This window comes from Brassica napus, chromosome A9 (genome assembly GCF_020379485.1).
Source record: "Brassica napus cultivar Da-Ae chromosome A9, Da-Ae, whole genome shotgun sequence".
Taxonomy (NCBI): Eukaryota; Viridiplantae; Streptophyta; class Magnoliopsida; order Brassicales; family Brassicaceae; genus Brassica; species Brassica napus.
In genome coordinates, this window is record NC_063442.1 from 25,086,963 (window position 1) to 25,103,768 (window position 16,806).

Below are 16,806 nucleotides of genomic sequence, written 5' to 3' on the forward strand. Positions count from 1 at the left end.
TGGCCACAAGAGCTGTCGGTGAGTTCCCTAGTTCTAGTAACCTAAGACTTGCAAAAATCTAATTGAGTCGCAGCTCGATAAAAACGGAAAGTTGCCTATTGCTCTAAGTCTGCTCTGGATGTAAAAAAGCTCTCATGAACCTCTCGCCTTAGACTCCCTTACATACTCCCTCTAAGTCGGTTTGCCCCTTCCTTTTCTTCCCTTGGGTCGAGTTTATCGTAAAACAGAAATATTTCATTTTTTTTCATGATTATCTTTGGAAACTTGACATTTATCTTTTCCTGTGAATAGAATCGCATGTGAGCTTTTGCCGCGTTTTAGACATCTTTTGGACTTTCTCAATTTTGAGCGTTTTTATGATTTCTTTAAGAAATCACCTTCGATACGACACTTGTTTTATAAAATAGTTCAAATCGATCGTATAGCCGAGGTAATTGGTGTTTAAGTTATAACCGAACTTATACGAGAAAATAAGCATTCGCGGTTTTTATCATAAAGTTTCAACGGTAACTCCGATTGAGATGAAACTAGGGACAATGAGGTCTTGGTTTCATGGAGAGAGCTACAGTGATGAGATGAGAGTGTATTGATATTACAAACTGTCGGGGCAGACAGTGCTCGCCGCATAGCGAGCGGGTTGGACGTATCGCATATTGCAAGCGGGACGGGACGGACCGCGCTAGCCATCTGGCGAGCGGGCTGGGACGAACCACGCTCACCATATGGTGTGCAGGCCGGTACAAACCGCGCTCGCAATATGGCGAGCGGGCCGGGACGAACCGCGCTCGCCATATGGCGAGTGGGACGGGACGGACCGCGTTCGCCAAGCTGGTCGGGCCGGATTAAAACTCGGCTTCCTTCGGATGATGACAGATTTCGTCGTTTGTTTTCCCAAGGCTATTTATCGAAGAGATTGGATTTCTCAATTTGAGAACTTCTCGTGTAATTTCTTTTTCCAAAGATTTATTAGAAATTCCTTGTTACGAGAAACATTTTATGGGATCTTTCAATCATTGATTCCGTCGTGACCGATTTTGACCTCAACACAGAACTGTCCGTAATCCAAGTGTTTCGGAGAGAGCTTTATTGTAGAATCCTTATTTGTGGAGCTATCAATATCGCATATGTTGCATATAGTTGATTATCATATGTAATAGTTAGAAATTATAGGATGATGTGATGTGTTACTCAACATTAAAAAATATACTGAAAAAACTTACAAATAAACTTTTGTCGGGATTTCATCTGTAATTACCGAAAAATTTCTAACAAATCTGTATTCGTCGGTAATTACCGATAAAGTATCTAAGAAATTTTCCGTAGATATATTATTTTGATGAAATCCCGAGTAAAAGTAATCCTCGAGAAAAATGTTTACTTCATTGGGGATCTGTTGACAATTACCGCAGATGCAATTTATCGCCATTGATTTGATTCTTATACTCTGTTAGATTGAAGAATTTCAGCATCCATATTTGTTGTCTTGGTTCCGTTTCATCCTCCTGAAATACAAATATTAATAGTGTTACCAAGTTTAACCTATTTATTCAACAATGATCAATGTAGTGTTTCCCATCTATGATGAGAAGAAGGTAAAGAAAGCTTATCATTAAGAGAATAACCAACTAATACTCTCCAAAAATTATTTTAATTTACACCATCAGCTGTTGGGATTGTGAAATCCCGTGTCCAATTCTTTATTATCCGATTAGTACGATATTGTCCACTTTGGGCCTAATTGGCAAGCCCGCATGGATTTACTTTTAGGTTCCATCCCAAAAGACCTCGTACTATTAGAGTTGGACATCTCTTTATATATTAGACACTCTTTGGCTAATTCTCCAATGTGGAACTTAGTTTGTTATCTCACATTATCCCCCTAAAACTAAGGATCACATTCATCTCGTGTTCCACAACTGACTTCTAGAATCTTTTGACTTGATTTCTGCCACACACACCTCTCATTCCTAACTCATAGGATACCATTCATCTCTCGAAGGGTATTTCGGTCTTCTTGCAGATTTTTTGTCAACCGCTCTGATACCAATGGTTGGGATTGTAAAATCCCGTGTCCAACTCTTTATTATCCGATTAGTACGATATTGTCCACTTTGGGCCTAATTGGTAAGCCCACATGTATTTACTTTTGGTTTCCATCCCAAAAGGCCTCGTACTATTAGAGTTGGACATCTATTTATATATTAGACACTCTTTGTCTAATTCTTCAATGTGGGACTTAGTTTGTTATCTCACATCAACTACGTATTATTTCATCAGATGTCGACGGATCATTATTGTTCACTCTACTCTCTGCTTCTACAGAGCATTATGCTTTGGTTATGTCTCCGATCTCATCAATACACATTCAATAATTGTACAAAGGGTCGCAAAAGGTTATCTTTTATATATTAAAAGAGAAGCATTGTAATAAATGCATTCACACTACAATATACACGTGGCACCCTTTGAATTGATAATAAATATGTTAACGCGTTCACACTATATTCATAATTGTGTTCACATTATGTATTTTGTATTTTTTAATATAAAACTCACATACATGATTCCAATAAAATTCTAAATTTTCTGGTTCGGAAAAAAAAATTAGATGAATCACAAGCCAAACTATATATATATTATTTTTATTCTTTACGGATAAAGTTGAACAAAATATTCATAAATTTTGATTCGATTTGTTATCCGTTTTGATTTGAACCAAAAAATCTAAATATCCGTAAACTCTACGAAACAAATCAAATACTAAAATACAATATCAAAAAAAGAAACAAATCACAAATACCAATATTTTTAGGAAAAAATATCTAATTTGATCTGTTATATGCATATATATACATAAACATAAAAAGTTATATATATATATATATGTTATATATATTATACTTTATATCAATTTTACAATATTTTTATGAATTAAATTTATTATATTAGGTACTAGAATTTAAAAAATTAAATAATGTTTTATTTTTGTAATAAAATGTTATTATTAATTTTTTTCAATTATTTTTAAAATTGTATTTTATTTATGGTTCAAATCGGATATTCTTTAAAATTCTAAAACATTTTGGATATCTGAGTCACCGAATATCTAGGTGGCTAAAGATCGAATCGACACGATTGCTTCCAAATACTCATATATTCGATTTGTGCCCACCCTTATTTACGGATACAATTTTATTTTTTATATGAAAAAATGACTAACTTCAAGGCCTTTTTATTTAAAATTAATTTTAATTTTATCTTTCATGTTTTTTTTTTGACAACAAAGATTTTACAGACTCATATTGACTCCGTAAACCAAATCGGTAACTCCACATCCATGTGAACGACGAAAGACGACTGTTTCCTAGCACTGCGTGCTAACTATCCATCCGTAGGTTCTCTGTCCGTGGTACATGAATGATGTCTGAGTTGAGAAAACTACTTTTAAAAAGCTTAATGTATTCCAGATAACTTCCAAATGCTGGCCATTCGTCTGGTTCCGAAACCAGCTTCACCAATTGAGAACAATCCGTTGCAAACGTCACCTGAACTTGTCTTAAATTCTTCATACATTCCATTGTCCAAATTAAGGCCTCCACCTTCGAATGAAGAGGTGAGAGACATGCCCTTACATTCCTTGCACCTAATAAACCATTGAAACCCTGTAAGGTACTATACCAGCCTTACCCTGAAAATAAATCCTTATCTTTCCATGATCCATCTATGAAGCACCATCGTCCTGACGTCACTAACGTGGAAGTGGTCTGTGACTGCTGTCCCCTCGTTGGATCCTTTACTACCTTTGCCTCAGCCCAGAGTGATGACTCTAATTCTGCTAATTTAAGTGTTTCGAGCGGATTAATATCCAGATTGCTGAAAACTTTATTATTCCGGCCTTTCCATATATACCATACTATCCATGCAAATTGGTGATCATCCATCTTTGGGTTAACTCTCCAAAAAAGATGATCCATATTAGTAAACAAAGAACGATAGGAAAAATATTGGGATGCGATGGGAATTTAGATAATGCCCAAACTTGACGTGTTGGAGGACATTCAAAAAACACATAGTTTGTTGATTCCTCCAGGTCTCCGCATCGGGCACAACATATGTCCCCTTGTATCCCTCTTGATTTCAAATTTTTCAATACCGATATACATCCTGAAAGGAGTTGCCATAAGAAATGTTTTATTTTCGGGGGGGCACCGCACTTTCCAGCATAACGCTTTTAATGCATCCACCATGGGACCATAAAATTCTGGTGGTTTTTCTTTATCAGGATATACCCTTTCCACTTGATAACCTGATTGGACCGAATATTTCCCATTGTTGGTAAAGTGCCATCCATTTCTGTCCTCTATCAGATTCCGACTTAGTGGAATACTTTCGATAATTTTTACATCTTGAGGATCCACCAAAGCCCTGATTGCCTGTAAATTCCATGTTCGAGATTCCTGATTAATAAAGGAATCCACCGTGATATCCGGGTAACTGTTTTGAAGGTTTTTGTTTGCTGGTCTCGGGCGAGTGGCTGGGATCCAAGGATCATTCCATATTGATATAGATGAACCTGTTCCCACCCTTTTAATTAGTCCTTTACAAACCAAAGATCTAGCAGAAATAATACTCCTCCAGCCATATAACGGGGAGTATGAACGAATCGGTTCCAGGGGTGAAGCATTCCTGTAGTACCGTCCTTTGAAGACTCTTGAAAAAAGAGTATTTGGCTTCTCGATCAGCCTCTACAATTGCTTGCCAAGCATGGCTGTGTTAAAATCCATAAGATCCTTAAATCCTAGTCCACCATTATCTTTAGGCAGACATAGTTTATCCCATGATTTCTAATGCATACCTTTTGTACTTCCTCCTGGACTCCACCAAAACTGTGCTACTGCACTCGTTAACTTTTTATCTGTAGTCTTCAGTAACCGATAAACAAACATGACATAGTTTGGCAGGGCCGTAACCACCGACTTAATAATTACCTCTTTTCTTCCTTTGGTAAAAAATCTAAAAGTCCAACCATTAACCCTATTATTCAAGCGTTCTTGTACAAACCCAAACACTTGTACCTTAGATCCTCCAAGACTTTCTGGTAAACCTAAGTAAGATCCCATGCGTCCTATGTTCTGAATTCCCAAAATATCTCTCAATTCTTGACGACTAGCTTCTTCAATCTTATGTCCAAATTGAATTGAAGATTTCTGAAAATTAATCTGTTGTCCTGAGACAGCCTCATATTCTTTCAAAATCCTCAGAATAGTATGACATTCCTCCTTATTTGCCTTACAAAAGAAAAGACTATCATCTGCAAATAGCAAATGAGATATTGCTGGACAAGCTCTTGCTACCTTTAAACCAGTTAATTGTTTCATTCTCTCCGCCTTCTTAATATTGGCTATTAATAACTCAGTACACATAATAAATAAATACGGAGACAAAGGATCCCCTTGTCGTAGGCCCCGCTGTGGGATGATAAGACTTCGTGGCTGACCATTGAGAAGGACCCTGTATTGAACCGAAGAAATACACTCTAACATTAAGTTGATCCAACGAGGATCAAATCCCATTTTATGAAGAAGAGCCTCAATGAAACTCCACTCTATCCTATCATATGCCTTACTCATATCCGTTTTGATCGCCATAAACTTATTTTGACAAGAGTTATTGGTCCTCAATCCATGAAACATTTTCTGCGCTATAAGAATATTATCTGAAATTAACCTGCCCGCCACAAAAGCTGATTGTGTCTCTGAAACTAGTCGCGGTAGACAAACTTTCAATCTTTGACACAAAACTTTCGAAATAATCTTGTAACCCACATTACATAGACTTATCGGCCTTAGATCCGTCATCCTTGTGGGTCTCTCTATTTTCGGGATCATACAAATATTAGTAGTATTTAAACGCGGATCCATATTTCCAGTCAGGAGAAAATTATTCACCATCTCAACCACATCCTTCTTGATAACATGCCAGGAATGTTGATAAAACAGAGCTGTCATCCCATCCGGACCTAGCGCCTTCTTCGGATGCATCATGAACAAAGCTAGTCGGACCTCTTCCTCCGTGGCCATCCGCAATAAATTTTGATTCATTTGGAGGGAAATAGATGGAACTATCTCGTCCAAGAAACTATCAAATTCCGTTGGGTCCGTGGAACTAAACAAGTCTTCAAAACTATCTTTCATGTATTATTTTGAAAAAAATATCATTTAATATTAATTAACAATATCTTTATATATTTGTCAACTATTTTTTATATACCCATACATGTGCACCTTAATGTGAGCTCTTTATAACTAAGTATTCACCACAACTGAAGTATCCAATTTTTCTGAAAGTTGAATTTTTTTTTTCTTAATGCTTCTTTCACTACCGACCAAATTGTAATGAAATGATTTGTCTTAATAATTTTCTTTTATTTTTCTTAAACTATTATCTATTTAGAAACTATAATATGAAACTATTTGTTCGACATGATGACTATCTAAAATTTATAACATGAAAATAAACAAATAATACTAATTTTTTGTTTTTCCCCGAAAAAAAAAACTAAAAAATCAAACATTTTAACCGAATAAACTAAAATGATATTAATTTAAAATAATAGTTATATTTTAGAAGATTAAAAGCCAAAAAAAACTTAAAACCAAACCAATTTCTAGATTAAACAGATTTAATATTTTTTTATTAAAAATAACAAAACTAATAATCACATTCTGTGCAAGGCGCAGATTGTTACCTAGTACATGATTATTCCGGTCTCCTTTCAGTTCCCTTTGTCACTCGCTTTTTGCACTCGGGTTTCTCTACCGTCTGACCTACCCTGGGTTCTCACCGTTTGGTCAGATAAACTATACAGTTTCGTCTTTTTGGAAAAATGAATCCCAAAACCCTGAATCTCTCTATCTAGTTACAAACAATTTATATATAATAATTTACAAATCTTATAAATCCATATTATATATAACTTAATATTTCTATAATTGTTTAAAATTTGTAATTAAGATTTTATAAATAATGTATAAGAAGTTGTACAGTCCGTTATAAAAACTTACATCATTTATAAGAGTTTATAAAACTGCTATTTTCTTATATTCATAAGAAAAATGTATATGAGCTTCAAAACAAATGTATATGAACCCTTAAGAATATTGCCAATATTTCACGAAAATGATGAAACAAGCAAATAACTATTTAACTGATAAATGTAAATTATTTTGCCAATACGTAAGCAAACTATCTTAAATTAAGGATATAATTAATGAATACCTTAGATCTTATATTGATTTATGGTGTTTTGCTGAAACTTTATTCCGAATCTACTGAAGAGCATCAGTTTATATATAATAGAAATACTTTATTCAAATGAGATATAAAATATTATTTTCATATCCCATGTCACATAAATTTAGTGTGTTAGGGTTGATTTGAACCCGTATCGCTTAATTATTTTTGGTATTTTGCTGAAATTTTATTCCGATTCTATAGTTTATATATAGTAAAAATACTTTATTCAAATGAGATATAAAGTATTATTTTCATATCCGCATGTCATACAAATCTAGTGTGTTAAGGTTGATTTGAACAAAAAGTGTTGATTTGAACTGTACCACTTAATTATTTTCAACAAAAATCATAATATTTTTTTTATTCAGTTAAATAAAAATCAAATCCACCCAAAACTTCACAAATACTCTATGAAATACAGTCACATAAATGTAAATAATCCAATTCTACACTCAAACTTACCATTTTATAAAAATAAGTAGAGGGTAAATTTCTGATTCTAGGGATTTTTTCAAAACAATGGGACCAGAACAGAACAGATGGTAAGTCATCTATCATAATTTTATTTTGTTTCTATTTTACTAATTTAAAAAGAGTTGGAAAATAGTTTTCAACTTTTCTGATCAGGACTACTGCTAGTCTAATACTTGAAGAAGACTTATGATACATATGTTATATGTATGAAAGCAATGTCAAATTTTGGGATATGCCGACAGATACTCCAACAACAATGAGTGTGCCTTATATTAAATCAGAAGACAAGTAAATAATTGTGTCATAATATAGACGATAAAGTCTCTATAGACTGATGATGAACACTTATATATTACTCTCTCCGTTTCACATGATGTTTTGATTTGATGCACAAAGATTAAAAAATTTAATCTTTCCTAAAAAGTGACTTTAAAAATATAATTTAGAAATCATTCAGCCAATTATAAAAATGACTGCAAAATCTAATTGATTACATAGTTTTTAATAAAGTTAAAAGTAATATAAAATATTAAAACATCATCTATTTTGAAACAACAAACACCTTCTAAAACATCATCTATTATGAAACAGATGGAGTATTAATTTCAAATAAAAATATTTTTCTTGATTTTATAATTCACTAACTCTTATATATTTGGTTTTTGTATATTTTGGTTACATTCTTTGAGGTTTCTTATGTATATTTACTATAAAATGTAAATATGTTTTAAAATGTAATTTTAAATAATAACACCAAAATGTTTCAAAATAACTGGTAACATCAAATATAGTTCATTATTTTTCCAAGGAAATAACATGTGTAACTATTTAATAGAAATGCAGTTGATATAGATGTCAATCTGTATAAAGTTTTTTTTGGCAACATTAGATTTTATTATTATTAGAATGTCCATTAGATTACATAATTTTGTGACATGACTAACTCTAGCAGCTTTAAATAGTACTAGAGATTAATCGGCGCACCCGTACGGGTATTGGTTCTTACACTTTTATACATTGATATTTGTTTTTCATAATTAGCATTATATATTTTAGATGAGTCATAATATAACTAATTGTATTCAAAAGACCAGAATCGAATCGGGTAGTATGATTATTTTTGGTACAAATATTCGAACCCGTTTCAGATACATTTGTTATTTAGATATTTTAGGTTCATATACATCAAAACCGAATTCATCCAAACCCATAAAGACTCCACTCAAAACCCACACATAAATTTATAATATTTAAGCGGGACCTAATTTCAAAAAAAAAAAAAAAGCCGAAAGCCGAAAAGAACAACACATACCTAAATGGATAGCCACTGTTAATGCTTAACTGATTTTATAAACTAATAAAAATGACTATTTATATGTGTTTGGCTAAATGAAGTGAAATTGAAAAAGTTTTTTAATTAGTAAAATAATTATATGGAGTAAAAACTTAAATGACAATAAATGTAATACAGTTTTATTATTTTGATTTAAATTATTATATTATTCACAAAAACATGTTTTTGAATTATTTTTTTGGCTACATAATTTTTCACCGATTGAAACCAAAATGAATAAAAAGTTTTAGTAAAACAAACTAAACCAAATGTTTAACCATATGAAAAATCTAGTTATTTTATATTTTTGATTTTAGAATTAGCATAAAGTTAATGTTGATTAACTACTAAATAAAAATCTGCAGTATTATTATTATGACAATATAATTAATGATGTGATTTTATTGTTAAGGTAATATAATTAATGAAATTGTTAATTTGAGTGAAATATGGAAAGACAATTAATTTAATTATATTAATGAAATTACTAAAATGACACTATGCTTCTTTTTTTATATTGTTATTGATGTTTCCAAATAATTCTCATCTATACTATTATCCAAGTTTCCAAACAGTACCAAAATGTATTTCAGTTTTAAAAATATAGATATCTAGGATCTAGGCACATAATGAAAACAAAAACTAACCGACTTTAACATAGTGTAAATTTCTCCTATCATGGAGGAAATCTTCGTGCTACGGACTCCCGAAATGGTTACCTAGTGAAACATTGATTCAACTCATCTAAAAGCTGTTAGTGGTTACTGATGAAGGCTATATTCTCTATATGTTCATATTTTAGCTTCCACATTTGTTGTACCACCATAAATATAACATTTGCTCAATTTTTTGAAAGTGCAGTAATGATGCAACCATGACTGAACCAGTAGCTGAATTTGGAGTTGAATGAGACTGACACCGAACCAGAAGCTAGAAAGGAGCTGAATGAGAGTGACACTGAAGAGTAGCATGATGAGCTGAACCAGATTGATACCCAAGGTGTGATAGGCCTAGCTGGAGATGGAACATTTCGACCCAATCTTTCACATGGATCAGATGGATTTTACTCAGCCCAAACCAATTAAGACAAAGACCCATTCTGCTTGTCTAAGGGCCCAGTTACTAGATCACAAACTAGAAGACAGAAGAATAACAATTGTTGCTTTGGTTTACTCTGAACCAAACGGAAATAAAGCCAAGGAACTGAGCCAACTCTTCACTTATTCAGTCTTTGGACTTGTCTAAGTGTTAATTTCGAAATCTAAGCTCTAATAATTCTCATTTTTGATTTTTTTCAAGTTTAGGACCTTTCAAATTCCTTTCCTTCTTTGTTGCTACTTAAGCTCTCTTTTGTTTCTGAAAAACCTATTCACTCTTTTTATTAAAAACTTTATCTTAAATCTGTGAATCCCTTGTTCATTTTTGAACACTGATTGCTAAAGAGTTCATTCTCTAATTACAAAACTAGTCTTTGATCACAGCAGAGTTCATTCTCTTGATCTTAGACTCATCTACACAAGATCTGATCAATCCATAGATCATTTCTGAAGTTCATCCCATCAAAACCATCACCCACGAACTGAATCAAACCATTTCTCTCTCAAAAGAACAGATCTTCCTTCAAGAATCAGGGACAAAAAGGATCTCCTCATAAGGGACTCATCAAGTGGTATCAGAGCAGATCTGAAGGCTCTTGATCTGGGTTTGATTTTAAAACCTCTCTCTTTCTTTATTTTTGGTAAACTCTTTTCTGTTCTCTGCAATTTTCTCAGAAATCTTTTATATTTCTATCTGTATAATCTGCAAGAGGGCCAACCAGATTTTAAAAAAAAAGTTGAAGAGAAATCCAACTTGGCTGAAGAGAATTAAATCCAGCCCTGGTGGTAGTGCCTCTTGCAAACAAAAATCTTGCAATCTGTCTATCTCTTTCTTCTGTTTTGGGGTTGGAGATTGTTCTCTGAAGTTTGATTTTTGTTTGTTGCTGAGCTACTTAATTCACTGAGAAAACTCACTGAAAAAAAATTACAAGAGAGAAACACTTGAGAGATTGTGAGGCTTCGGCTATTCATATTTGTGCTAATCTTTCTTGTTTAGTTTCTTAAATGGAAGCCATGTCTGATGGGGCCATGAACGAGATGAAACACCCCATTTTAAGTTTGATAAAATTCAGGTGGAGGCCATGATGGCTACACCGATGAAACAAATGGATAAGAAACTTCAATTTGAAAGAGCTTCCATTGCTACTGACAATGTTTTAGGTACTTCTTCATAGGCTAGGAAAGCAGCTAGGGAAAAGAGAAAGGGCAAGTGACCCGCACAGTTGAAGAACATGAGGATCTTTATACCTCTTCTGGCCGTAGTACTGATGATGCCAGATCAGTAAGGGCAACTTCTCAAACTAGGCGCACCGCATACAGAGTTGCTGAAGACAGAGCTGGCGACAGCCTTGGCAACCTCAAGCTCATAATACCATCTTTCAGTGGTACAAATGATCCTGATGCGTATCTGGAGTGGGAAGAAGAAGATGGAACTGGTGTTTAATTGCCATAATTTTTTAAATTCTAAGAAAGTGAGACTGGCTGTTACAGAGTTCAATGGATATGCTCTACACTGGTGGGAACAGATTGTTACAACCAGAAGGAGAACAGGAGAGCCACAAGTGTCTTCATGGTTTGAACTCAAAACTATTACGAACAAAAGCGTTGTTCCTGGTCACTACAGTAGGGAGGTTGATCAGAAACTCATGAGACTTACTCAGGAAACAAGAGGTGTAGAAGACTACTACCAAGAGATGGAAATCCTGATGATGAAAGCTGTTGTAGAAGAGAGTCATGAGGCAACTATGGCACGATTTCTAGCTGGTCTCAACCGTGAAGTTCAAGATAGATTGGAGTTGCAGGAGTATGTGGATATCTATGAGCTTTTGCGCAAGACAATCAGGGGCGGATCCAAAAATTTATTTAAACTGGGGCACATAATTATATTTATTAAATCCAATATAATAATTTTTTTCAAAATATAACATAGTCATATATATAAAAACTCAAAATAAACTAAAAGTATACAACAAACCAAAAACATAAAAAATATATATGATTAAGAAACTTATATTATTCTATAGACATTGGTTTTCAATGTAGATTAACATTGTTTCTTAAAATATTGTTCCATAAACACATAATAAAATAACTATAATAGTATTTCAAATACGGTAAACAGTGAAAAGTAAGTGAATAATTTAGCTGAAATTAAATATATGGTAAACTATTAGAAATGATAGATAATCTTACTTAGAAGAGAATCTAAAGAAGTAATTTTGATAGATTCAACAATGTTCAATTGTTAAATTAATAACTATAATTAATGTCAACATCATATTCCATGTGCATTTGTGCTATTTAGTAGAAATCAGAAAACTTCTTTTGTGTGTAGATTTTTTTTTTTTACAAAAGAAAATAGACATAAGACTTGTAACATTCAACTTCAACTAGAAAATATTAAGGTAATTATATGGGCTGGAGCATATTCATTTTATTTTTAATTGGACTAAAACATTTTTGTTTTGTTTTGATTAAGCAGCCAGAGGAAAAGGGTTCCTTACACCCGAAACAGTTAATGAAGAACTGATTTTATGATGATACATGCAATGTCTTCTATAATTTGGGATTCTGGGGTTTTCTTTAATAATTTTGTTTGGATTTTGTTGCTTTGGGGTGGGAGTTTATCTACGCATGGAATAATAATAGAGAAGTGGTGTTTTTTAAGTTTATGTGCTGTGATCTCTTATATCTGGTTGCTAGGTGAATTTGTGCGATCTCAATTGTTGGATACCTTTGGGGTAACTAGGATTTCGGATAATAGAAGCTTAAACCATTGCTATTTTAGTTTTTTTAGGTTCGGTATTGATCTCTTGATTCTTAGATGGAGAGTAAACGGTCTTCTATATAACATTATCACTTTTGAACAATTGTGGAAAAGAGAAGGGTGGAAAGGAAAAGAGTATCTTTGGATACTGGTGGGGGTGTTTGTTTCTCCTCTATGTTGGTTAATGGTTATTATTATGATGGGAGAAGTATTATGTGTGTGCCTATGGAGAATAATTTGGTTCACGCACATGGAAGGGACACAGGATCATCTGATCACTAAACTGGTCTCCTTAAACCAGTCGTGTTTCTGGATACTAATGTGGAACTGGATTACCGGATTGTGGTGGTTGGATTTGCCTATGGTGATAAGGTATTGTCACTATGATATGGGCCTGATTTTACGTAGGTGTGTGATTGGGCACTGGTTTATGCGTTACAATAGATATGGCTATGGAATACCTTGCAATGCTGCTGGACAGGTTATATTATCTTTACTTGACATTCATCCTGGAGGGGGGAAGGGGAATCATTACGGTGGAGGGATATATGGTTTTTGGAATGGGAATGCCATGGCATATTACGGAGCTGGGACTCTTCAATCCTACTTTTATTTAGCTCTATGGAGTATTTACCAATTAATTATATGAGAATATTAAGTTGGAATTGTCGAGGAGCTGGTAGTAAATGGACTATTAGCTATCTCAGGGAGATTTGGCACAAACATAAACCGGATTTTTTATTTTTGTCCGAAACAAAGCAAGACCAGGAGTTTATGCAGGACTTTCAAGCACATTTTGGCTATGATAACTTGGTTACGGTGGATCCCATTGGCAGAAGTGGGGGCTTAGCCCTGTACTATAATAATGAGTTTGAGGTCAAAATTTCCTACACAAGTAATAGGATGATAGATGTGGAAGCAGTGGCTCTTGGAAGAAGAGTTTACATCACTTTTGTTTACGGGGATCCAGTTCAGGAATTAAGGGAACAAGTATGGGAAAGGTTAACCCGGTTTGGGCTTGCGCGCTCTGAACCCTGGTTTGTCATAGGGGATCTCAATGAGATCACTGGTAATCATGAAAAAGATGGAGGGGCGATAAGGAGCCCTGATTCTTTCGTTCCTTTTAATACTATGATTCGGAATGGCGGACTATTAGAGTTCCCAGCACGTGGGAATAAATTGTCCTGGCAAGGACGGAGGGGTAAGGGAGTGGGTGCAGTGATGGTTCGATGTCGTTTGGATCGGGCTCTGGCCAATGAGGAATGGCATACTCTATTCCCATGTTCATACACGGAATACCTCCGTATGGTGGCATCGGATCATCGACCGGTGGTGGCTTATCTGGAGGACAAAGTAGTAAGGAGGAAAGGACAGTTTAAGTTTGACAAACGTTGGATCGGACAGGATGGCTTATTAGAGGCTATCACTTCCGGCTGGAAGGAACAAAATGGATCCCAACCAGAACCGTTTGTCACAAAGATTAGTAATTGTCGACATGAAATTGCAAAGTGGAGAAAGGATAATCCCCCTTTCGGAAAGGAAAAAATAAATGAGCTACAAAAAGCTCTAGAGGAGGTTCAGATGGATAATAACAGGTCACAGGAGGATATCCTGGATGTCTCTAGGAAGTTACAAGAGGCATATAAGGATGAAGAAGACTATTGGTTTCAAAAGAGTAGGAATATGTGGTATTCATCTGGGGACCGCAATACAGAATTTTATCATGCATTGACAAGGCAGCGGCGGGTGAGAAATAGAATTGTTGGACTACATGATGTTGATGGTAACTGGATAACGGATGACGAGGGAGTGGAGAAGGTAGCAGTGAATTACTTTGATGAGCTGTTCACTACTACCTCTCCAACGGCTTTCGACAATTTTTTATCAGAAATACAACCATCTATCTCTACGCAGACGAATGGGTGGTTATTAAGACTGGCTACTGAGGAAGAGATCCGGCAAGCTCTGTTTATGATGCATCCAGGCAAAGCCCCAGGCCCTGATGGAATGACTGCATTATTCTTTCAACATTCATGGCATATCATTAAGTCAGATTTGGTGGAGTTGGTAAATAAATTTCTGCTTACGGGGGAACTGGATACACGGTTAAACATTACTAATATATGTATGATTCCAAAAACAGAGAGGCCGACAAGGATGACGGAATTACGGCCCATAAGCCTATGTAATGTTGGGTATAAAATTATTTCTAAGGTATTATGCCAACGGCTGAAGATATGTTTACCATCGCTTATATCAGAAACTCAATCAGCCTTTGTGGCAGGACGTCTGATCTCGGATAATATCCTTATAGCACAGGAAATGTTTCATGGTTTGAGGGCCAATAAGGCCTGCCAAGGTAAATTTATGGCCATCAAGACAGATATGAGTAAGGCGTATGACAGGCTTGAATGGGATTTTATCCAGGCAATCTTGCTGAAAATGGGATTTGATACTCATTGGGTTAAACTTATGATGGCCTGTATCTCATCGGTTCAATATAGAGTTTTACTCAATGGTCAACCAAGGGGTCTTATTATCCCACAAAGGGGCTTAAGACAGGGAGATCCGTTATCCCCCTATTTATTTATATTATGCACAGAGGCGCTAATTGCGAATATTAAAAAAGCGGAACGGGAGAATCAGTTGACTGGGATGAAGGTGGCTCGCGCTTGTCCTTCGATATCTCACCTTCTCTTTGCGGACGATAGCCTCTTTTTCTGCAAAGCACAAGAGGCAGAGTGTCACACCATTCTTAGGATCCTCCAGGATTATGCTGCAGTTTCTGGACAATTGATTAATTTCCAAAAATCGTCCATTCAGTTTGGACATAAGATTGAGGATTCAAGAAGACAGATGATGCGAGATATCTTAGGAATACAGAAATGTTGGTGGTATGGGTACTTACTTAGGTCTCCCAGAGAATATGGGAGGATCAAAGATCCAAATTTTTGGATTTGTACAGGATAGAGTAAGCTCTCGGGTTAATGGATGGACTTTTCGATATTTTACTAAGGGGGGAAAGGAGGTGGTAATTAAATCGGTAGTCACTGCGATGCCAAATCATGTGATGTCGTGTTACCGCTTGCCCAAAGCAAATACGAAGAAAATTACTAGTGTTGTGGCTAGATTTTGGTGGAGCCCTGGGGGAAGCACAAGAGGTATGCACTGGAAATCCTGGGATAAAGTTTGTGCGCCTAAGGACCAGGGTGGTCTGGGTTTTAAGGACATAATGGATTTTAATACAGCAATGCTGGGTAAACAGTTATGGCGACTCATTGAGAAGCCGAACACGTTGTTTGCCCGCGTGTTTAAGGGTCGGTACTACAGGAATGCATCACCCCTGGATCCGATTCGTTCCTACTCTCCATCCTATGGGTGGAGGAGTATTATCTCTGCTAGATCTCTGGTAAGCAAAGGACTAATTAAAAGGGTGGGATCAGGATCAACCATATCCGTATGGAATGATCCATGGCTCCCAACCACTCGCCCGAGACCAGCAAATCAAAACCAATCTTCTCTTTACCCAGACCTTACAGTTGACTCGCTCATAGATCCAGACTCACGCTCATGGAATTTACATGCTCTTCACACCTTGGTGGATCCTGAAGACGTGAAAATCATTACAAGTATACCACTGAGTAGGTCTCAGATGGCAGATAGAGATGGATGGCACTTTGCGAAAAATGGACGGTATACGGTTAAATCAGGTTATCAGGTGGAACGGGTATACCCAGATCAGCAATCTCAGGCAGAGACCTACGGACCCACGGTAGATTCACTCAAGGCCTTCTGCTGGAAACTTCGTTGCCCACCGAAACTCCGGCATTTTCTGTGGC

At 35.4% G+C, this 16,806-nt stretch overlaps 1 protein-coding gene across 1 annotated transcript; it reads left to right on the forward strand.

The window, feature by feature from the left end:
• The first annotated feature begins 11,285 nt into the window (after window positions 1–11,285).
• Window positions 11,286–15,937, forward strand: LOC125578148. The gene is made up of 5 exons (XM_048740465.1): window positions 11,286–11,361; window positions 11,424–11,636; window positions 11,692–12,004; window positions 13,804–15,034; window positions 15,182–15,937. Exons 1-5 carry the CDS (start codon window positions 11,286–11,288, stop codon window positions 15,935–15,937), a joined length of 2,589 nt encoding a protein of 862 aa, XP_048596422.1.
• The last annotated feature ends 869 nt before the right edge of the window (window positions 15,938–16,806 follow it).

Excerpts from the sequence above, each read along its gene's own strand:
- LOC125578148 (XM_048740465.1), top strand. The coding sequence starts at position 11,286 with ATGGCTACACCGATGAAACAAATGGATAAGAAACTTCAATTTGAAAGA. Across the intron at positions 11,637-11,691 it reads GGAAGAAGAAGATGGAACTG|AGTTCAATGGATATGCTCTA; the intron begins GTGTTTAATTGC and ends TGGCTGTTACAG. Across the intron at positions 15,035-15,181 it reads AGTCAGATTTGGTGGAGTTG|GTATTATGCCAACGGCTGAA; the intron begins GTAAATAAATTT and ends ATTATTTCTAAG.